Genomic DNA, 24,362 nt, shown 5'->3' with positions numbered 1-24,362 from the left:
CTCAATGTTGTACCATGTATATATAAATCAATGCACTTATGATTCACACAAATAAATAAAAAATAAATACCGCGGCTCTTATTTCGGGTAAGAATAACCCCCCCGGAAGCAGCGAGGCGTCGTGTGCAGCTTGACCGCATCTGGAGGAGCGCAGAGCCGACAGCGCTGCGCCGCCGCGCTCACAGACACGCAGACACTCCGCTGCCTCCGACTTTGGATATTTTTTTTCGGGGGGGGGGGTGGGTTTCTCCGAGAAGAAGCCCGGAGACATAAAAAGCATACGTGGGAGGTAAAAAACAACAACAACAACAACAGAGATTATAAATCGGGTTCTCACGGCGGAATGGCGGACCGGGACCCGGTGCCGCTGACTGCGGAGGTGCGGGCGAGACTGGCCGAGCTGGAGCTGGAGTTATCCGAGGGTGAGTACTTGAATCTCACCGCCGAGCTTCGGGCGGCTCTGCCCGGGCGACGCTTGCTGCTGCTGGACGGGGGGGGGGGGTTTGGGGTGGGGAGTTCGGTTCTCATGCCGGTCGCTTCGGAACCGGTACACAGTTTAAGCTCCAGGGTGGGGGGAGGAGGGGGGGTGGAGTGTGTTGAACTGCCACAAGTTCGAGTCCGTATTTTTCCTTTATTTCTGGAACGCGCATGCCGCCACGGTGGCTGAGATGTTGGATGCAGGGGATGGGATGTGGCGGTGGGGCTGGATGGGGCTACTGGTTCTCCTGATGGCTCAACTGGTCCCACCAACTGTGTCTCGATTATTGCACATGTGTATTTAAAAAGGACTCAGAGGTATCAGAAACGCAGCTCCAAGATAAAGTACATTATCCCTAAAATAATGACTATGCACCAAACATTGTGATGCATTTCATTACTGACTACCTGCCCCAATAAGTTCATTGATCCTCAAAGTGATGGAAAATACTAAATAATTCCCTTTTACGGGTCCAAATCGCTTCTTTTGAAATCATCCAGTTTTTATTAGAATACAAGTTGTTGTTTATTAGTGGATTGCTCTCTTCATCACAGCACACACTACTTGTCATGGGAATATGAAGATGATAATCCAATAAAGGCCCATATTAACCCTAAAAAACAAGACGGTGATTACTGACATCTTTCCCAACAAGTCCATTGATCCTCGATGCACAAAGTGATGACAAATCGCTTTATTTAATAAATTGCTAAACCGAATGATTCCGTTTAATGACATAAAACGTTACAATAACGATGAGAATAGTAGTTTTGATTGATTGATTTTAAATTAAATTAAATTTAAGCACTTTTAAAAGTCTCCACTGAGCACCAGAGGGGCTTTTTGTAGCTCCTAGTGGGAACATCACATATTTCTGGTCTCAAGATCAGATCTCTGGTTTGTCAAGAAGTTGTCGTGTTTTGTTTGGAGTTTTTTCTGTGTGTGTGTGTGTGTGTGTGTGTGTGTGTGTGTGTGTGTGTGTGTGTGTGTGTGTGTGTGTGTGTGTGTGTGTGTGTGTGTGTGTGTGTGTGTGTGTGTGTGTGTGTGTGTGTGTGTGTGTGTGTGTGTGTGTGTGTGTGTGTGTGTGTGTGTGTGTGTGTGTGTGTGTGTGTGTGTGTGTGTGTGTGTGTGTGTGTGTGTGTGTGTGTGTGTGTAGGGGGGGGGGGGGGTCCCCTTCAGCAGAGCGCTGCATGCTGCTTAGATTATTATACGTGCACATGAGCAGTGCAGCTGTTGCCAGACGCACAGTCTTCACATGACACACTCTGCAGAGGGGGGTGAATGATTCCCATTATGTTCCAGATTCTTTCCATAACACCGGAGCACATATTGGCTCCTCGGGCCAAGACGCTGAAATGCAGGCTTGGTATTGATTTTCTCATTAGCTCCTCTCCTTCATCATCATCCTCATCCTCCTCCTCCTCCTCCTCCTCTCACTCAGATTGATATGTCACATTGCTGCAGACTGCACTCTCAGCCTGGAGAGGATCATAGTGTCATGTTTCAGCAGCGATTTCCCCGAGTCTGGTGGCTCTCCGCGGAGCTCAGCCATTTGTGGGTAGAGAATGAGAAAAGGAGACAAGGAGACAAGGAGACAATGAGAGAAGGAGAGGAAGCAGCTTTAACAGCTGACTGCAAACGCACACATTGCATTTTAATTTTTTTCCACTGCAGCTTTCAGAGGAATCTGGATGAGGGCAAATGAGAGGAGAGGAGGGGGGAAGAAAAAAAAAAAAAAAAAAGGTGACACACATTCCTTTTTTCTTTCTTTATATAAACCGCTGGCTCAGAGTTGCTCCAATGTAAACAAGTGTGTCTCAGGGGGAGACGAGGGGAATGGGGTCAGATGCCCCGGTGCATTATTTACATGCTTAGCTGATGCTGTAAATGCACGCCGGCAGCCAATGTAAACCCTCCTCCCCTCCTCCCCTCCTCCCCCATCCCTTCATCCCGCAGACTTTGACCTAATTTTTTTGATTTCCACGCACCATCCCTTCCTCCTCTAGAGAAAAACGACTTCAGGAACAGTCAGGTGTCACTCCAGCTTCTCAGGGGCCATGTGGGCTGTTGAGGAGTCCTTGAGCAAGGCATTGGACTCCTCCAGCCCCCCCCCCCCCCCCCCCCCCCCCCCCCCCCCCCCCACACACACACACACTTCCCCCACCTCACTTCCCTTGTGGAGGTTTTTGACGAATCTGCACGTTAAAAACATTTTTTGCATAAAGGTAAACATAATAAATCAGAAACCTCTCGGCCACTTAGTTCCCCTGGAGCAGCCTGTGGGGGTTCGCTGCTGCCTTGCTCAACGGCGCCTCATTGGTCTCATGAAAAGCAGGGGGCCGGTTTCAGATGCAAGCCACCCAGCTCAACGTTTGCATGATTACTTTGGATTTCTCTCGACCCGTTTTTACACACGTGGAGGGAGTTCCTACATTTCCCAGAATGCCCCTCGACAACACTTTTAGAGCACTTTTTTTCACTATTCTGTTTCTTTTTTCACGTGGTGAAGAGTTACGCGACGATGGAAAGAGACAGTTCTGTCGCTCTGCTTCTTGCCGCATTGCATTCTGGGATATACGTTGCTTTTGTGTACGTGTTGTGTGAGTGTTTTGTTCATAAAAAGGCGACTCGAGAGAGGTAAAGTGGACGAAAGTGAAACCAGACGTTTACTGCGTGGGATCGAATATCATTTTGCATATTTTATTATGCTTTTACTAAATATGACAAACTTCTCAAATGAATAATTGTGATTTTTAAATCCAGGAAACCCATGGGACCATTTTTATCTATGTGTTTATTTGAAATTGACCGAACACGTCAATGATCATCAGCATAAAACAGAAGATGCAAACGTGCCGGAGTATCCTTGTTCTTATATGGCTGCAATATTCAAAAGGTTTGTAATATTAGAACGTTTGGTTTCATCACGTCGCTGTGACTCATTTGTGGAGCAACTCAGTTTTACAATAATTACACTAAAATAATCAAGTAACTTTTTTCTCGAGACATTAAGTCAATCCCCAAAATGTTTTACTGTTGACACAACCGGATAAATACAACGATTTAAGAAAGCCCTTCCATGCCAGTTAACCCGAACCTTGTTCTAAACCCAGAGACCGCACACGCACACACACACACGCACACACACACACACACGCACACACACACACACACACACACACACACACACACACACACACACACACACACACGCACTCTCTCTCTCTCTTCTGTTTCGCTGCAGACTGACAGGTTGTCCTGAACTAATCTGGCTCCTTGCTGAATATTAAGCTCTGCAACCCACTCAACCCACTGCAGATTACACACACACACACACACACACACACACACACACACTCACACTCACACTCACATACACACCCTGCAGTGTCTGTGCATTTTAGTATCTGCTGCATTTCTGTTGTAAATTTAGATTTAGTTCCTTTTTTTTTCTTCTACTGAGGTGACCACCTGTCAATCAAACCGGGTGGGCGGGGCTTCCAATGTCTCATTTAGTTAATTTCTTCACCCCTATTGATCCATAATATCCTATCAATTTCTCTCTGAAGTGCCATGATTGATAAAGTGATCTTGTCCAATCAATAAAGGAAGTGAGCTGTTTGAAAACAACACAATCCTTCCATTATTTCATTTTTGATTAAGGAATCACTTGTCGACTTATAGATTATTTTTCATTAATGGAGCTTCCTGGAAATTAAAGAAGCATTCGCGCAACACTTCCTGGCAGCCTGTTTGAAGTCGACGCAGCGTTCTCGTCATTGTAATCAAGCTAAGTTGCTTTAACAGGAGGCTGTTCTCTTTTCTTCTTCTCTTAATCTTTAAATGCAGAGTCATCGTCCTGCGGCTGAGAGTAAGAGCCCCCCCCCCCCCCTTTGGGAAGTGTTTGTCACGAATGCAGTTATTGAGCCTTTCTGTCAAACATGTCAAAGTCATCTTTTGGGATGCGCCAATCTGATTGTTTGATCAATATCAAAACGTATCAAGTGGATCCGGTATCAGCCAGGACGTGAGCCCATCCACATTACATAGTTTATTAAAAAATAAATAAACGTGTTTCTACTTGGTTACGTTCATTCATTCCTCATATGACCTGATAATAAAATGATCTCGACACCGGAAGCCAAGACTATAGGACTCGAGTCTGGTCTTGAGACCTACTTAATCTTGTGTCTTGTTGGACTCTAAATGGTCTTGTGTCTTGTTGGACTCTGAATTGTCTTGATTTTGTGACTTGTTGGACTCTGAATGGTCTTGGTCTTGTGACTTGTTGGACTCTGAATGGTCTTGGTCTTGTGTCTTGTTGGACTCTGAATTGTCTTGGTCTTGTTGGACTCTGAATGGTCTTGATCTTGTGACTTGTTGGACTCTAAATGGTCTTGGTCTTGTGTCTTGTTGGATTTTAAATGGTCTTGGTCTTGTGTCTTGTTGGACTCTGAATGGTCTTGGTCTTGTGTCTTGTTGGATTTTAAATGGTCTTGGTCTTGTTGGACTCTGAATGGTCTTGGTCTTGTTGGACTCTGAATGGTCTTGATCTTGTGACTTGTTGGACTCTAAATGGTCTTGGTCTTGTGTCTTGTTGGACTCTGAATTGACTTGGTCTTGTTGGACTCTGAATGGTCTTGATCTTGTGACTTGTTGGACTCTAAATGGTCTTGGTCTTGTGTCTTGTTGGATTTTAAATGGTCTTGGTCTTGTGTCTTGTTGGACTCTGAATGGTCTTGGTCTTGTTGGACTCTGAATGGTCTTGTGTCTTGTTGGACTCTGAATTGTCTTGATCTTGTGTCTTGTTGGACTCGAAATGGTCTTGTGTCTTGTTGGACTCGAAATGGTCTTGGTCTTGTGTCTTGTTGGACTCTGAATGGTCATGGTCTTGATCTTGTGACTTGTTGGACTCTAAATGGTCTTGGTCTTGTGTCTTGTTGGACTCTGAATGGTCTTGGTCTTGTTGGACTCTGAATTGTCTTGGTCTTGTGACTTGTTGGACTCTGAATGGTCTTGTGTCTTGTTGGACTCTGAATGGTCTTGGTCTTGTTGGACTCTGAATTGTCTTGGTCTTGTGACTTGTTGGACTCTAAATGGTCTTGGTCTTGTGTCTTGTTGGACTCTGAATGGTCTTGATTTTGTGACTTGTTGGACTCTAAATGGTCTTGGTCTTGTGTCTTGTTGGACTCTAAATGGTCTTGGTCTTGTTGGACTCTGAATTGTCTTGGTCTTGTGTCTTGTTGGACTCTAAATGGTCTTGGTCTTGTGTCTTGTTGGACTCTAAATGGTCTTGGTCTTGTTGGACTCTGAATTGTCTTGGTCTTGTGTCTTGTTGGACTCTGAATGGTCTTGGTCTTGTGTCTTGTTAGACTCTGAATGGTCTTGGTCTTGTGTCTTGTTGGACTCTAAATGGTCTTGGTCTTGTGTCTTGTTGGACTCTAAATGGTCTTGGTCTTGTTGGACTCTGAATTGTCTTGATCTTGTGTCTTGTTGGACTCGAAATGGTCTTGTGTCTTGTTGGACTCGAAATGGTCTTGGTCTTGTGTCTTGTTGGACTCTGAATGGTCATGGTCTTGATCTTGTGACTTGTTGGACTCTAAATGGTCTTGGTCTTGTGTCTTGTTGGACTCTGAATGGTCTTGGTCTTGTTGGACTCTGAATTGTCTTGGTCTTGTGACTTGTTGGACTCTGAATGGTCTTGTGTCTTGTTGGACTCTGAATGGTCTTGGTCTTGTTGGACTCTGAATTGTCTTGGTCTTGTGACTTGTTGGACTCTAAATGGTCTTGGTCTTGTGTCTTGTTGGACTCTGAATGGTCTTGATTTTGTGACTTGTTGGACTCTAAATGGTCTTGGTCTTGTGTCTTGTTGGACTCTAAATGGTCTTGGTCTTGTTGGACTCTGAATTGTCTTGGTCTTGTGTCTTGTTGGACTCTAAATGGTCTTGGTCTTGTTGGACTCTGAATTGTCTTGGTCTTGTGTCTTGTTGGACTCTGAATGGTCTTGGTCTTGTGTCTTGTTAGACTCTGAATGGTCTTTGTCTTGTGTCTTGTTGGACTCTAAATGGTCTTGGTCTTGTGTCTTGTTGGACTCTAAATGGTCTTGGTCTTGTTGGACTCTGAATTGTCTTGGTCTTGTGTCTTGTTGGACTCTAAATGGTCTTGGTCTTGTTGGACTCTGAATGGTCTTGGTCTTGTGTCTTGTTGGACTCTGAATAGTCTTGGTCTTGTGTCTTGTTGGACTCTAAATGGTCATGGTCTTGTTGGACTCTGAATGGTCTTGGTCTTGTTGGACTCTGAATGGTCTTGGTCTTGTGTCTTGTTGGACTCTAAATGGTCTTGGTCTTGTTGGACTCTGAATGGTCTTGGTCTTGTGTCTTGTTGGACTCTGAATAGTCTTGGTCTTGTGTCTTGTTGGACTCTAAATGGTCATGGTCTTGTTGGACTCTGAATGGTCTTGGTCTTGTTGGACTCTGAATGGTCTTGGTCTTGTGTCTTGTTGGACTCTGAATGGTCTTGGTCTTGTTGGACTCTGAATGGTCTTGGTCTTGTGTCTTGTACGAGCCGTGATTTTTGCAGCTGTGTAGTTTTAAACTGTCGAGTCAGACACATTTAAGACGCACAATCCCCAAAAATGTTTTCAGTGTAATAAAAACAGTGGATTTGAGTTTATTTACAGTTTGGTAGAACATTTTATTGTTTCATCCTATCGTAAATGGAAATCTGCTGCAAAACGTATATTTTTATAACTCTGTAAGTTTCCTTCCGTCGTCCTTCAGTCACATCTGGTCTCGATAAGATTCCTCTCTGTCATTTTACAGCTCTCGCTCTTCTTTCCCAAAAAGATATTTGTGTTCACGTCGGAGCCGAAAACTCTGATCACGGTCCGTTTTGGAAAAATGGGCCTCCAGAGCATCATTTAGCTCAAGACGGGTTTTTGTTTGAGCTCCATTTCCTAAAGGCTACGTAGGAGTTTAGAGCTTTCATTAAACATTTGTTCATATTATTGATTAATTGTTTCATAAAAGAGCAGATAAAACGGTAAGAAAATCAATTATGTGGCGGAAGAAGTAAAAGTCCTGCATTCAAAGCTTTGAAGTGCCAAAGTATGAGCATTAAGTACCAAAGTACTGAGATCTTCTATTACTGAAGTGTAATTATTGATGCATCAATTAGTTAGTTTGAAAGTGGGCAGTTATTGTGCGGCCCTGCTGGAGCATTATATTTTAAATTAATCATTTAAGTTACAAAATGTCTGGTTTTGCCTCGATAAGCAGTCCAAACATCTACAATAATATAAACTGAAAGAAAAGGCACATCATCACAATAGAAGAGCAGGAAGTTAGTGAAATAAAAAATCGCCTATCAAAATAGTTGCAGATGAATTTTTCCATTTCCATGCTGTCTGTAAACTGTGTTTTTCAAATTTCAATTCTTTCTTGTTCACCAATAAAACAGAAAACGTCTAAAAGTTGTAAATACTTGCTCTTGTTTCACATAAAAGTCTCCCTGATTGTGATTCTCCAGAAACAACCCGATTACATATTTCATTTAGACACCAACAAAGACGTTTGTTGAACAGTCACGAGCGAGTTAAAACCAAACTCCTCACGGGGCGGAAATTCAAACCCTCAGCTGGTGATTCTACATCCGAGGAATTAATTTATCATTTATTTTAGGGGAACCGTAATGATTAGAGGTCAAAGGTGTTTTTGTTGTTAACATATTTTGACGAAGTTTCACGTCGTCTGCAGAACTGAAACTTTGACGTTTTTAAAGTTCAAAAAAGTTCAGCTGCAAAAAAAGTTTAATTTTGTCCACTTTAACTTTCTCAAAGTCAGTTTAAAAATACAGGTGTCACCCTGATTGCTGCGACAGGCGGGCGCCACGGCAACAAGTGACACTTTGTCGAGGCGATCGCAAGACCGGGTGGGGCCCGACCTTTGGACGGTAGCCTGTAACTGAAATATATATATATATATATATATATATATATATATATATATATATATATATATATATATATATATATATATATATATATATATATATATACGACAAACCTTTGGGTTGCTAAACTTATTTCTAAGAGGAAAAAAAATCCGCAAATCTGTAACAAAGAGGTTTAGAGAATCCGGATAAACCATTTTACATTCTGTGACTGTTCAGTCAGACTTCTCTGTTTAGTCTCTAGCATCCAGAATGTTTCTGTAATTCATGCTGTAAAATTTCTGGTATTTCACTGAGAATAAACTGAGTTTATCTGCAGTAAAAATGACTAGTTTAGTATTAAAAAAAACCTCTTTTACACTGCGCATTGGTATCATCGCTTCTATCTCACACTATTAGTTCTACCTTTGTGGCAAAGTGAGACCCCTGATGCTCCTTTTTTTTTTGTAAAGTGAACGTTGCTTAAAAGCTTCGTAAAAATTTCGTAAATTAAATTTGAGCCTAACATATTTGATGACCTTTTTTAAAAGTCTCCTATTTAGCATTTTATTCATCAGCAGAACTCTGATTTTCTGTTCATGGTTAATGTTGAAATCTCAAAATGATTTAATTTGACTGCCACAGGTAGATGAATCAATACTCTCCCCTGCTGCAGTGTCTGCCTCCTCTCTCTCTTCAGTGTTGTGTTCAAAGACCAATCTGCTGCAGGGTGAAGATGTTGTGGCGTCGCCTTCTCCTGCATCATAGCGTCTCACCTTCACACCGGCAGTTGCCATAGAGATGTTATCCCCCCCCCCACCCCCACTGGGAGATTCCGAGCAGTGGGGATGGAGAGCGGCTGGTTTCTGCTTCAGCTCGGCTCGTGAAATTCATTCTGTTCGCCGGCTTCAGGACTCCAGGCGGTGCAGTCTGGAGTCCGCTGTCCTCGCTTGACTCCTCGCAGGAGGAAAAAAAGGCAAGTTGTCGCCTTTTTTATTGTTGAGCAACGCTTCGGATCCGGCAAGGCGTCGTCGGCCTGATGAGCAAACACCAAAACCTACGGCCGTGGACGGGTTGAAAAAGCTCCACTGAAGGGTTTCTTTTTCAGGAGGGAGAGAACATTGTTATCTTTTTTTTTTTTAAAACAAGGTTTCAAAATCCCACACGGTCATAAAACTCAGTCGGCATACAGAAGAGGATGTACACACTTTACACTCCAGGAAGAAAAACTAAGAGAAAGTTGTGTTTTCTTCAGCAGCCGATTGGGATTCCCCAAAGCGCCAACGCCGTCCTCATCCACGAGCATTATTATTTCAGCTGAATGCAAATCATCAAGCTGCAGCTCTCTCACTCGTCCCCGAGTGGCCTCGTCTTCCTTTTCATCTCCTTCTGTACGAAGTGGACGAGGCTGTCGAGAGAGTTCCAAAACAATCGCTTCTCAACGCAATCAAAGATGCTTTATGTCTGAGTAAAAATATCCCCCCCCAACAAAAAACCCCATAAAATACTCACGTGACAAAAGAAAATATCTTTTTTAGAAAAGGTTGTAAAAATGTAAATAGTTCAATGTTCATGTGTAGCCTCAGTTATTTTTTTTTTTCTCCAACATTTGTCAAAACCTGTTTGGGCACCTGGAAAAAATGTATGAATCGTATTATTTTCCAATTTTTGTAAAATATTTTTTGTAATAATAATGCATTTCTTCTTTTTTTCTTTTTTTTTCTTCATGATTTACGGTATCATAATTTCGTTATACTGCACACAAGATATGTTTGAGTATATATATTGCAGTGAAAAACAAGGCCGCGCCCCAAAATAACTCTGGGTTCAGAATGAAAATAATATTAATGCACTGGAATAAAAACAAAAAAAAAGAAGCCTGAATCCAACACCTTAATGGGTTAATTTCAGATAAAAACTGTTTTTTATTTATGCAGTGCAAACATAAATACATCAGTGGATTAACACAGCTTAAAAGTCCAAACGCAGCAGTGAAGTGGAGATATATAAACATGCATGTCTGTCCACGTGTTCGTCGGGAGGCATGAAGCGCCATAAATATTAATGCGCCCCCCTCGCTGTCAGCCGCGCAAGCACAACAAATCCGAGGGCTGGAAATGTCAGCGGGTCGGACAGCCGCCGGGTTTCGGGGGGTGGACGGGTTGACGTCCAGCCGGTCGACTGACGGCACGCGAAGAGGGAGCCAAACAAAAGCTTCTGAGAATATGTTTTGAGTTTCAGACCTGAAACCTCTTTTCATGCTAATCTGAAGGCTCGCTTTTACGTTTAGATTTTTGTAGTAAAACAGTGTTTGTCAACAATTCTAACATTATTATTATTATTATTATGATTACATCAACTTTAGTGTTTTCTTAATCTTTGTTTCTTATGCGAAAGATCATTTTAATGAAGTAGCAATTGTTGCAAAATGTCAGATCAGTTAAAAAAAACTAAAACCTCTCTTTAGCAAACTCAGCATTGCTACTTATTCCAGCTCTAAAAATGGCCTTAATTCACCTTTCCAATTTAATTCAAGCCGAGAAGGTCGTGGACAAAATAACAGAAACACTTTTATCCCTCTGACATTGAATATATTCAAACTGCATTTGTAGATTTTCACTTTTTCATGATTCGATTCTGAACAGAAATAACTTGATAAGATACAGAAGTTGCGTCTTTACCCCAATGTGAGAAAAAGCACTTCCAGATCTCAATGCTCCTATCAACATGTCTGAGACGAGGGAGTGTTTATCCTCCTCCTCCTCCTCCTCCTGAGCTCTGAACGGAGATGACATTTGTGCTTGCTCAGGCGATTCGTGAAAGAAAAACCCCTTCGGATGCTCGTTGTAATGGGCTTCGGCCGCTCCATCCCATTAGCGCAATCAGAAGACCCCCAATCAGCAGTTTCATTGGCTCCGCCTCCCGTGTCCGGCCGATCAATGTCAAGTTTCGGAGACTGGTTTTACAAAAAGCCTCTCAATCACTTAATTGGCTCCAGCAAGCAGCCAGGTGCTGATCATAACAACGAAGTTTCCTGCAGAATCAACACTTAATGAGATTACATTTGTGGTGATTGTGCGAGTTGCTTCGTGGATCGACTTAAATTAAGAGTCTTTATTTGGAGCTGTTTTATTTTAATTAGTTTTTTAAATGAATATGTTTGTTGGCAGCTGATTCTTTGACTTTGTTTAGGGGATCAGACTGAGAAGGGGTTTCTGGGTAAAATGTTGTGTACTACTAACCATGGTTGAATAGGGGAGTATGTAGTGGGGCAGATTGTTCTCATACGGCATTCGGTGCTACAGCACGCAGATGAATGCGCTGTAAATTTGTAGATATCAAACTAAATACATTGGTATTGAATTAACGTAATCATGAACCAGGAAGTATAACGACAGCAAAAACCCACACAGGGTAGAAGGGTCAAACAAAACGTCACGTGACTTCCGTATTTAAGTAAGGCTACATACGTACTTAAGTATTTTGCAACCTTTTTTCCAAAACCTAACGAGGTAGTGTTGCCTAAATCTAACTGAGTGGTTTCCTATAAAGACGGTAGTATGAAAGATTCCATGCTTGTAACAAAAAAAGTGACTTGTGTTGCCGGACCTTCGTAGGAAAATGCCATGCTGGTCTCATCCAGCTATACCTAATGAAAAAAAAAATGCCTTCATTCATAGATATCCAATTAACTTTTTTTTTTACATTATCAAAATCTTAACCAAGGAAGTATTAAGACTAAAACCCACACAGGGCGGAGGTGGACGAGTCCAACAACCAGCCATCTTTGCTCCAGGAGACGGCTGTTCTTTTTCCCATGTGAGAAGTCAATGCTGATTTATTTGTCATTGATAATGACTGATCTGCTGTACTGGAGTTGTTTGCTTCTGTGCTGGAGGAGAGTCGGTGGCAACCAGACGGCAGACCTGATGAGCTCGGCCATGAAAGGCCGTTTGGGGTTAATCCCGTCTGACCGGGAGACTTCACTCTCTGCAATAACAAGACCATTTAAACCCTGTAACTCCCCATCTGTCCTCCAAGGCAACTTGTGAATGACTACACTCGTCAATACTACAGCGGCTAGACTACACTCGTCAATACTACAGCGACTGGACTACACGTCAATACTACAGCGACTGGACTACACCCGTCAATACTACAGTGACTGGACTACACCCGTCAATACTACAGCGACTGGACTACACGTCAATACTACAGCGACTGGACTACACCCGTCAATACTACAGCGACTGGACTACACTTGTCAATACTACAGTGACTGGACTACACGTCAATACTACAGCGACTGGACTACACGTCAATACTACAGCGACTGGACTACACGTCAATACTACAGTGACTGGACTACACCCGTCAATACTACAGCGACTGCACTACACCCGTCAATACTACAGCGACTGGACTACACTTGTCAATACTACAGTGACTGGACTACACGTCAATACTACAGTGACTGGACTACACCCGTCAATACTACAGTGACTGGACTACACCCGTCAATACTACAGCGACTGGACTACACGTCAATACTACAGCGACTGGACTACACCCGTCAATACTACAGCGACTGCACTACACACGTCAATACTACAGCGACTGGACTACACGTCAATACTACAGTGACTGGACTACACCCGTCAATACTACAGCGACTGCACTACACCCGTCAATACTACAGCGACTGGACTACACTTGTCAATACTACAGTGACTGGACTACACCCGTCAATACTACAGTGACTGGACTACACCCGTCAATACTACAGCGACTGGACTACACGTCAATACTACAGCGACTGGACTACACCCGTCAATACTACAGCGACTGGACTACACGTCAATACTACAGCGACTGGACTACACCCGTCAATACTACAGCGACTGGACTACACCCGTCAATACTACAGCGACTGGACTACACGTCAATACTACAGCGACTGGACTACACGTCAATACTACAGTGACTGGACTACACCCGTCAATACTACAGCGACTGCACTACACCCGTCAATACTACAACGACTGGACTACACCCGTCAATACTACAGTGACTGGACTACACCCGTCAATACTACAGCGACTGGACTACACGTCAATACTACAGCGACTGGACTACACCCGTCAATACTACAGTGACTGGAATACACGTCAATACTACAGCGACCGGACTACACGTCAATACTACAGCGACTGGACTACACGTCAATACTACAGTGACTGGACTACACCCGTCAATACTACAGCGACTGGACTACACCCGTCAATACTACAGCGACTGGACTACACTCGTCAATACTACAGTGACTGGACTACACCCGTCAATACTACAGCGACTGGACTACACCCGTCAATACTACAGTGACTGGACTACACTCGTCAATACTACAGCGACTGGACTACACCCGTCAATACTACAGTGACTGGAATACACGTCAATACTACAGCGACCGGACTACACGTCAATACTACAGCGACTGGACTACACGTCAATACTACAGCGACTGGACTACACTCGTCAATACTACAGTGACTGGACTACACCCGTCAATACTACAGTGACTGGAATACACGTCAATACTACAGCGACTGGACTACACCCGTCAATACTACAGCGACTGGACTACACTCGTCAATACTACAGTGACTGGACTACACCCGTCAATACTACAGCGACTGGACTACACCCGTCAATACTACAGTGACTGGACTACACTCGTCAATACTACAGCGACTGGACTACACCCGTCAATACTACAGCGACTGGACTACACGTCAATACTACAGCGACTGGACTACACCCGTCAATACTACAGCGACTGGACTACACGTCAATACTACAGCGACTGGACTACACTCGTCAATACTACAGTGACTGGACTACACGTCAATACTACAGCGACTGGACTACACTCGTCAATACTACAGCGACTGGACTACACCCGTCAATACTACAGCGACTGGACTACACGTCAATACTACAGCGACTGGACTACACTCGTCAATACTACAGCGACTGGACTACACTCGTCAATACTACAGCGACTGGACTACACGTCAATACTACAGTGACTGCACTACACTTGTCAATACTACAGCGACTGGACTACACCCGTCAATACTACAGTGACTGCACTACACCCGTCAATACTACAGTGACTGCACTACACCCGTCAATACTACAGCGACTGGACTACACGTCAATACTACAGCGACTGGACTACACGTCAATACTACAGCGACTGGACTACACTCGTCAATACTACAGTGACTGGACTACACCCGTCAATACTACAGTGACTGGACTACACCCGTCAATACTACAGTGACTGGACTACACCCGTCAATACTACAGTGACTGGACTAAACTCGTCAATACTACAGCGACTGGACTAAACTCGTCAATACTACAGCGACTGGACTACACGTCAATACTACAGCGACTGGACTACACGTCAATACTACAGCGACTGGACTACACCCGTCAATACTACAGCGACTGGACTACATTCGTCAATACTACAGCGACTGGACTACACGTCAATACTACAGCGACTGGACTACACGTCAATACTACAGCGACAATCGATTGACTTGCACACGAGGAAACTTCTTAGGACTCTCTTTAATTCTACAACCAAGAATAAAAGCAACAGACATTATAAATGACGTATTTCTCTTTCCAGAATAAACTGTCAGACTGTGATGCACGATGAACCTACATCATAAAAACAACACAACTATGGGTGAGCAGATTTTAGACAAGCGTTGATTACTGGGTTTTCAATTTCTTCTGGAGAATTACAACACATGAAGTCACTAATCTTGGAAACAATTTGCGACAGCTTAAAGTAACGTAACTGCTGTTGGAAATAGTTTTTTCTGCCAACGACTGCTCGCAGCCACGCAACTGTTCTCTGCCATGCTGCTTCTCCGGGAGGTGATGTCATTGCTGGAGCGAGGAGGGGAGGGAGATTCGGGGAAGGGAGGGAGGGAGGGAGGGAGGGAGGGAGAAGGGGTGTTTCTGGCAGATTGCATCATTAAGCCGCTCAGACAGGCACTTTCAGCCCTTTCGTGCCTGTTTTCTTCCCCTCTTTGACACTTCCCGCCTGTCGGAGAAAGTGAGGTCTCAAGAGGTGAACGGAGGAAAAAAACAAAATAAAATGGAAGTGATGAGGAAACACACACATGTTTGCCTTTTCAGTCGATGCGTTTCCTCTCTCCATCCTGCTTGTGTTCGATGTAACAGTTAGCTCCAGCTTTGACCCTGATCCCTCTCAACTCGTTTCCCCTTTTTTTTTTTTTTATGATGGTGGGTATTGAACGCCACATCCTGCTCCAGATTGTTATTCGTAAAACCACTTTTATGCAGACGAGTGAAGCCAATGTCTTCAACCTGCATTCTCTCTACTGACCACCGGGGGGCGACTCCTCTGGTTGTATAGAAGTCTGTGAGAAAATGACTCTACTTCTCTCTTGATTCATTCCCTCAGTAAACATTGTAAACATGAGTGTATGGTCTCAATCTCTAGTTTCAAGTCTTCTTCAATACAGCATGATGTTCATTTGGTAAATTATGGTCATTTAGAGTCAAACGGACCACAAAGCAAGGTGATTGACAGGTCGACATCCTCAGTCCAAACACAGTCACTGGTTGCATAATAAACAGTTAGTTTCCCACCCAAAAAATTATTATTAAAAACTTCCTCCCGGCTCCGTTACTCATCGTTTTTTTTTTACTGTCTGGAGCTCTCTGGAGAACAAAATGCTCTCACTCAATAATCTAATCCCCACGGGGGTGACACAGTTCCTCCCGCCTGGGTGGGGGGAGGGGAGAGGAGGGGAGAGGAGGATGAACTGTGCCCCGCGTCGGGCTTAAAGGGTCGGACAATGAGGCACTTAATCCGTTTAAACAGCACGGCTTTATTAGATCCTCTGCGGAGAAACTAGAAGCGTAGCTCCTGTGTGACGGATGTGTCTGGGCCCCCCTGAAGGCCGCCTGATTACACTTTTTGTCTCGCAGCTCGTTTCATCCTCGTCGCTTGTTGTTCGTGCATCTTTTCTCAGTGACCTTTCTGGGCTTATTCTTTTGATGCCATTTACGCTGCATTTCGTTGTCTCATCAGATTTTAATATTTCTTTATTTCATCGCACTCTCTATTTTTTAACCATCTGAAACCAAAGCGAAATCTCAGCGTCACCGGGTCAATAGAGGCTCTGTGTCTGACCCCCCCACCACACACACACACACACACACACACCTCCTGTAGGTGAACACTGTAGCTTTGTTGAGAGGTATGCCGGCGTTTCCCCGTGGATTCTCCTCTTCCTCTTCTTCAAACATTCTTTGCAGAGTAGCCAATGTAAAAGAAAATGTAAAAAGCCTTTTGATATCGCTTGTGGCTTGAGAAAAAGGTTCCTGTTGATCTCAGGAATGGAGAGAGTCTGTTTCTGGAGGCGATTAATAAGGTAAATGAACAACCAGCGAAGGCCTGCTGAAGTGTCCTCGAGCAGGACTCCGGTGGACTTTGTGCTCTCCGTTTGAACAGGCTCCATTAGAACGGGACAGATGGAGACTGTTAAAGGCTAATCAGCAGGTCTGTGGTGCAGCCGGTTTATTAGGTACGCCTATCTAGATCTGATGCAATAAATGCTGCCTTCATAAAAGTTTTAATGTTCGAGAGGTTAGTTTAGAGATGTAGACTCGAATAACAACCTTAGACTTGACTTTGACTGCTGTGAGAATGGCGACCCCCATCTGAACAATAAGAAATAGCCCCCCAACTCTTATTGCTACCTATATGAAGCTAGTCCTGTATTTAGACATCCAGCAGCCTCTTAGGAACATTCATTTTAAAGGTTGTTAATAATTCCTGAACTGGGCTTGGGAGTTTATGCTTGTTCATATGGGGCAATCCCAAAATGAGAAGTCTAAATAGTTGCAGATATCAAACTGAACTTCTTTTTTCTAAAACTCTGAAGCAGGTTCTTAACACCTCACAGGACAAAAACAAGTACGAGTGATGAATTCCATCTGCTTATCCCTGGAATCCTCCTTTTTTAAACAAAAATCAAACTGCCCTCATCCTAAAAGACATTCCCCCAAAAACTGGTTCTAACCACTCTGGAGATGAGAGACGGGTATAAGAGAAGCATTGTGTCGCGAATGTTAACAATGCGCTGCCGAAGGCCCCCGGGGGCGACCGGAGGTTTGGCTCTCGGCATGCCGGGGTGATAAACCAAAGGGGGCCTGCCAGGAGAAGCTGCACATTAGTTGCAGTACTACGTGGACAGAGTTTTATTCACTGAGCACTTCCCCGGGAGAAGAACCGCACGTGGGCACAAAGGGGCGGTTGTAACAGGCGAACGGTTGATTTAAAAAAAAAAAAAAGAAAACAGGCCAAAATAATCTGCACACTGTCATGGAAAGTTTGACACGCACGCCACAACGTTGGAAGGCGGACAGGAGACTAAATATATATATATATATAATGTTCTCGACCACTTTAAGCTGCGTTCAGGCGTTTGAGCTCAAGCCGCTCGTTTGTTGCCGTTATTCTCCGTAACGGAAACGGGCAAAACGCCGCGAACCGACCTCCAGGACGCCGAGGAGGGATCGTAATGATCTGTTAACTCGTATCTCATATTTATGGACTACTTTTATTACCTTTTTTTTAATACATGCCCTGTAAAGAAAGATATCAAGTAGCAAACGCGTTTTTTAAAATAGAAAATCCTGTAAGCAAATTTGATTTGGCTGCGAAAAATAATTCTAAAAATGTATTTTTTTTTTTTAAGACCTAAAACACGATTCATCGTTCTTTATAAAAATCCTCCGACATGTTTTTTTAGTGCTTTTACAGTTACAAGAAATCAAAGGGATGCACAACCAAGCTCGATTAAGTCACTTTCTATACATTTATAGAAATAGATGTATATGTTAGGCTATTCATATTTTTCTACTTGCAGCCTCTCCTCTCTTACATTTAGTCAACGTTTCACAGACTTGTTGTCACGTTGGTCTCAGTCGAGTCAATCGTTGCTTCCTGGATGCTCTGAGGAGCTCAGAATGTAATGTTTTTTTTTCCAGTATCTGGTTAAAGTGAAAGGTTTATTCGGGGCGAGACTTTGAATGAGTAGAATAACATGTTTTCTTAGAAATATCACCATTTGTAAGCCACATTTTTCTGCTTTTTAAAAAAAAATTCACGACTGAAGCGTTCATTGTACATGACGTGTTCAAGGACCGTGGTAAAAGATGAAAATCTAACTATAATAAAATATTTTACAGCTTCTGGCTAAACGGTGTAGCTGCAGAAAATGTAAAATGCAGAGGGTTAACTGCATTTAAAACTACAGGTAAACTGTTAACTAACTTACTGACATTGTCTGTGTGGCTCCTAAAAGCTAGTGTCGCACCCCCCCCCCCAAAAAAAGAATAAAGTCCTGCTCTTCCTGGAGAGAGAGAGACTTGGACGTTCACAGACTTGTTTTCCCCCTGAAATCCCGGCGTAGGAGGAACCTCTGTGGAGCTTCGACCTCGGCCTCCCTCTTTGTATACAAACCACGTCGCTTCACCTCTATTAAGGATGGGATCGAACCCTCGGAGCTGACTGTTGGGAGTCTGGAGCGCAGCCAAGTGTGGCTCGGCGGGGCGTTGGAGGTTTACAGTAGTCCAGATGGTGTCTTTTACATATGTAAATAAAAGTGCCTCTGAACTTGACAAACAGAAACCTCCTCCCTCCCTCCCTCGCGCAGTTCGGTGACTCCCAGGTGCTCGGCGACTCTGTGGTGTTGTTGCGCAACAGGGCGAAGGGTTCTGTGACAGTGCTGCAGTATCAAACATCCTTATACCAGATGTTACAGAGGGGAATCATGACGAGCTGATACAGAATTAAAAGCAAATTATTGCCCCCCAAAAAATAAATTAAAAAGACGACATGCTATTTATTTACTAATCTTTTCAATCGTGTGTTTTTATGCAAATAACCACTGTAGTAAAGTACCTTTTAAAAAAAAAAAAAAAAAAAAAAAATGTCAAGCCCTGTATTTATTTTGTGTGTCCTAGTAGACGTCTGTTATTTACCCTAAACCTCATTGACCATACATGGACAAAATAAAAGAAACACCTGTCGAATGACATCATCACCTCCTGAGGAATTAGTTTAAAGTACCTCAGTACATTAACTCAAGTATGATTTTGAGGTACTTTACCTGACTGTTTTCTTTTTCTTTGACGTTACTTTGAAGATTCAGACTAGACTACTTCTTACTTTAAGCTACACAGAACTTTCATGTGTTGTGGTTTCTGGCGCCCCCTATGGACTAAAGTGGTAGTGTCTCTCAGCGCAGGAGGGTCTGACAGTCTTGCCCTTCTCAGTCCTGGATCTGGGTTTGTCCACGGTGGACTGGTCTCTGCTGGATCTGGGTTGGTCCACAGTGGACTGGTCTCAGCTGGAGGCCCCGCTGGAGCTTGAGCTGAAGGAGGTTCTGGTGAACCTGCATGATGTCCTCTGGTTTCACCAGAGTCCAATCCGGTGGCTTCCGATGAGGAGCTTTTTAAGAATAACTCTTATAGAAACAGACCATCTTCTCTCTGATGGTCTCATTTACTCATGGAGGTCTATAAAGGACCAGGACTAAACTGAGACTGGTTCAGAACCATATAACGGTTCCTCACCGTAACTTTAAATATGATTTTCAATGCAGGACTTCTACATGTAACCTGATGATGTGACACTTGGATTTCAGAGGTCAGCTGATGACGCTCGTGCATCAACGTTGCTGTTCGGATTCCGGTACACGTGTAAAACAAAAAAACGTAAATGTTTAGTTTTCCAGATTTTCTAAAGAATAGACATATTTCAGGGGCTCAGGTTTTGGCTGTTTAGATGACGGGATGGTGTTTTTGTTGTGTATTGTTTCAGTTTATTTGTGTAATTTTAATTTCAGGGTTGTAATCTTGAAATCGGACACTAACACCTTTTTTTTTTTTTCCTTCTCTTTTTTTTTTTTTTAACAGAGAATGAACCTAATTTGCATTTTTATTCCGTTGGCTGGGCTCCATGTCCTGGGGGCGGATTTATATCTTGAGTAATTAACACGAACAAAGAGAAACAGTCTCCGCGTGATTATGGAGTCATGAAAATGACTTTGCTGCTCATGTGGCACAAATAAGAAAGAAACAAGCGGCTGGTGAACAATTCTGCGTATAATAACAGTACTGGTGACTTCGGAGAATGAATTTTAACATTTACACTTTTTCACAACTTCATATTCTTGATCTCAGAACATATTACGTCTCTTTTATTTCCCTTTATTTCCAAATTTGTAACTTCAGTCTACTTTGACCCGAAACGTTCTCTAAATGTCAGATCATCTGATTAGCTTTTTGGTTAAAAAAATAATAATACAAATAATTGTCGTTTTCAATCAGTGCAACTCCAATACGCATATAGAAAATAATAATAAACAATAAAAGGTCACGACTTTTGAAATATGAACAACGCATAGCATGTTCAAGTCAGAGTTTTGATTATTTCGTGAATAATCTGATTATTTTAGTATTTCTTAATCTGGCTGGTTTTGTCCGTCCAGCAGTTCACATTCCCAAAAGACACATCCGGAATACGACTACTACTCCAGGAACAATGAGACCGGCAGCCATTCTGCAGCTTTTAAAAACCGAACCCCCAAAACCTGCCGACGGGATTGAAAAGCACGTTTTATTTAAACAAAAACATCTTAATCGCTTTAAAAAGCTTTAAAAATTGTGATATTTCATGAAAAACATTTTATAAACCGTTTACACTAAACGGATCCTGTAAAAAACATTACATTCTGATCTCCTCAGAGCAACTAGGAAGCCACGATTGATTCATCTGAGACCAACAGACACGTGACAACAAATTGAGGCATTTTGACTGAACTGCTGCTGAACACAGAGCAGAGAGGAGAGGCTGTTAACATGTAAATAGCTAATATTAAAAGAAAATTCAACATTTTTAACACTTGTTGAATCCTGGAAACAAGTTGCACACAAAGATCCCATTGTTTGCCAACTGTTGTAAAAATAAATGATCACAGAAATTCTACTTTTCTTTTTCCTTGTTCTTCTTTTGAATGATTTATGTCGTTTTAACGGTTGAGTCCCCTCTGCTTTTCCGTTGGAGCAGGACTTTTTATATTGTAGAGACAAATGAGGCCACAGAGAAGAAAGATGTGACGGGAGCACAACAAAAATATGCAGCGAAACTGCTCGCGGTCCAAAAAAGTAAAAAAGGGGCAGAAACCCTCATCTGTTAATGTGCACACGGCCTGGTCTTAATGCACGGAGAGGGAGTGTGTGGGTGGGGGGTGTGTGTGTGGGGGGTGGTGTCAATGTCTTTCCTGCTAAGCGGTGACAGGATTATCAAAGTCCAGCTCACTGATGAAGATGGATGATTTGTGGTCCTCCTCCCTCCTCCAGGCGCTCTGGTTAAAGATGCTGTGCCTCACATTGGAGCTGATCCGGTCTGTGCAGGAAGGAAGGATGGGGATTTCGTCATTTGCTCTCCCCCCCCCAAATTAGCTCATCAATAGCATCAAATGACCTCCTCCTCGCTTCGTTGTGTAATCCTGAACAATGTGACTTTTCTGTGCTCCTTCAAATGAGCCATTGTACGTTTTCTTCTCTTTTTTTTTTTTTTTTCTTTCTGGGAAGTCTTGCGTTACACAGGCCTCCCCCTTCTCTTTTGGATTGGTTTCCTCACACTTGCCGGGGCAACTGGGAGAGCTGGGAGCCAGTAAGTGAGGCCGTGAAACAGCTTGTTTGGGTTTGTGTGGTCTGTGTGTTCCTGTCGTGTTGCACGGGAAGCTTGGATAAAAGGATCCACCGAGTGGCAAATGTTATCCCAGATTGTTGAGTGACCGTGACTCCGACTGGTTTAAGCCAACAACAACAGACATGCTGTCAGAGTTACGCAACACTGGCCTACTTTAAATATATAACGAGGGCTGTATTATGTCATGCTAAGAAAGCCCTGGAGGAAACCAGCTGATTTTTACTGCGATCTGAAAGGAATATATATATTTATATATAGATATATATCTATATCTCAGTGTCAGTCTCGTCTCTGTGTGTTCAGCTTTGCACAAATAGTGAATGAAGTAAGCAGAGGCTAGCAGGCGTTATGCTAAGCTAGCCAAAACACATCCTGGACCAATCTTTGTTCTGAACACACAGATGAAATTGACATCAGAAGTTTTTATAGGACCTCGAAAAAGTCCTCCAACTAGACCGTTCACTGAGACTCATACAGAACTTCTAGTTCAACATTTCCTCACGCAACAGGTTCATGTGATGTCTAAAAGTGACTCATTACGTGTCATTTTGCACTCATTACGTCTTTTAAACTTCCGTGTTCACGGGAAATGAGGCAACAAAACTACTTGGTTAAGTTTAGGTTGAAATATCATCTGACGTACGGAAGCTACCAGACAAATAAATCAACGTCCACCTCTAGTCCCACCCTCCCTGTGTTCTTTATACGTCCCGGTTCACGATTAAGTGGATTAAGTACAAATAGATGTTTTTGTAAGAACACTCTGCGCTCCACAATTGAATCTGAGGTTTTTTTTGGGGGGCCGTTTTAGTTCAACCATCTCCAGCGTCTCATCCAGAGGATCACGCCTACTCTCTGCTGCAGGGATATTAACATGTTGTTCAGCACGGATCCAGATTCTTTATTTTTATCTCCCAGACAAAACAGTCTGTAGGCATGAGTGTGTGTGTGTGTGTGTGTGTGTGTGAGTGTGTGTGTGTGTGTGTGTGATAGAATATAAAACGTGGCCTTACAATTTCTTTGAGGCACCAAGTGGTACTTGACATCACTGGTATGCCTTAAAAAAAAAAAGATAAACATTTGCTGAAAAGCAGGCAGATAAGTTAAATCAGTGGTATTGAGTAATTTTCATTTTTCCTGTACTGATTGAAACCGTTTATTTGACTCTGAAGTCTCTCAAAAGTGACTTCTGAATGGTGCCAATGATTAGTTGGGGACTGTGTGTACGCCTCCCTCACTCGTAAACACACCCCGATTGGCCGGTTTGTGATTCCCAGCATTTTGAGACTATTTTTTACTGTCTTGTTATATTACTATAACCGCCAATGGAGTTTGTTTGGAATTGAAGCTATACGCTGCGTTCAGGGTCAGGTACCTTTTTAAGGTCTTTAAAAACGCTCGACTCTGAAGGTTAATGACCTCGAAGGTATTCTTTTTAACAGCGTTCTGTTTCGGATGCACCTTTTGCCAATAAGGCGGTTTGATTTGAGTTTTTATCAAAGTCAGTTGGTTTAAAAATCTGAGGAAGATGAAGGGAGATGTTGATCGTTGACCTTTCCCAAAGGTCAGTAATGGGCATGTCTCTCTCTCTGCGGTGGCCTTTAACACAGATATGTGAGCCTTCGCGTCTCAATAAAACCTGTATTCGGTACTCCCTTTGCCTCGTCGGTTTCCTCTCTTCCTGTCCCCATCCTCCCACGTCCTCCCTCTCTCTTCCTCTCATCCATGTGACTCTAATCGTCATTGTTTTCATCTCTATTCAAAACCAACAGCTGTGGGATGAAGCTTTTTTTTTTTTTTTTTTTTCTTTCTTCAGATTTCTCAAAGATAGAAATCCTATTTTCTTTTTTTTTTGTTCTGGATTGTCGAGAGATTTAGAAACATCCGAGCCGTAGTTATTTATAAACCGAGCATTCCTTTTATCTCCGCGTCGCCATCCAACCTTTTTTTTTTCATAAATCACATCTCAATCCGGCCGGTTTGTGGTAAATATTTAATGTCCCTGACGCAGCGGGCCAGTGGACCTCGAGGTCAGTGTGTGTGCGATCCAGAATCGCTTCACTCCGAATCGTCTTGTTTGGAGAAGTGAGACCTCGCCCGGCCTCGGTCCGCGCT

General features: G+C 43.1%; 1 protein-coding gene across 5 annotated transcripts in view; it reads left to right on the top strand.

The window, feature by feature from the left end:
- Positions 1-245: 245 nt before the first annotated feature.
- The window catches only part of LOC117746586 (disco-interacting protein 2 homolog C), a 134,450-nt gene continuing 110,333 nt past the window's right edge, over positions 246-24,362 (top strand). For all 5 annotated transcript variants that reach the window (XM_034555821.1, XM_034555819.1, XM_034555817.1 and 2 more), the window contains exon 1: positions 246-422. In XM_034555821.1, the coding sequence (XP_034411712.1) occupies positions 344-422 (79 nt within the window). In that variant the 5' untranslated portion in view covers positions 246-343. The remainder of the gene's footprint in view (positions 423-24,362) is intronic.

This window comes from Cyclopterus lumpus, chromosome 17 (assembly GCF_009769545.1).
Source record: "Cyclopterus lumpus isolate fCycLum1 chromosome 17, fCycLum1.pri, whole genome shotgun sequence".
NCBI lineage: Eukaryota > Metazoa > Chordata > Actinopteri > Perciformes > Cyclopteridae > Cyclopterus > Cyclopterus lumpus.
This window is presented reverse-complemented; position numbering and strand designations above follow the sequence as displayed.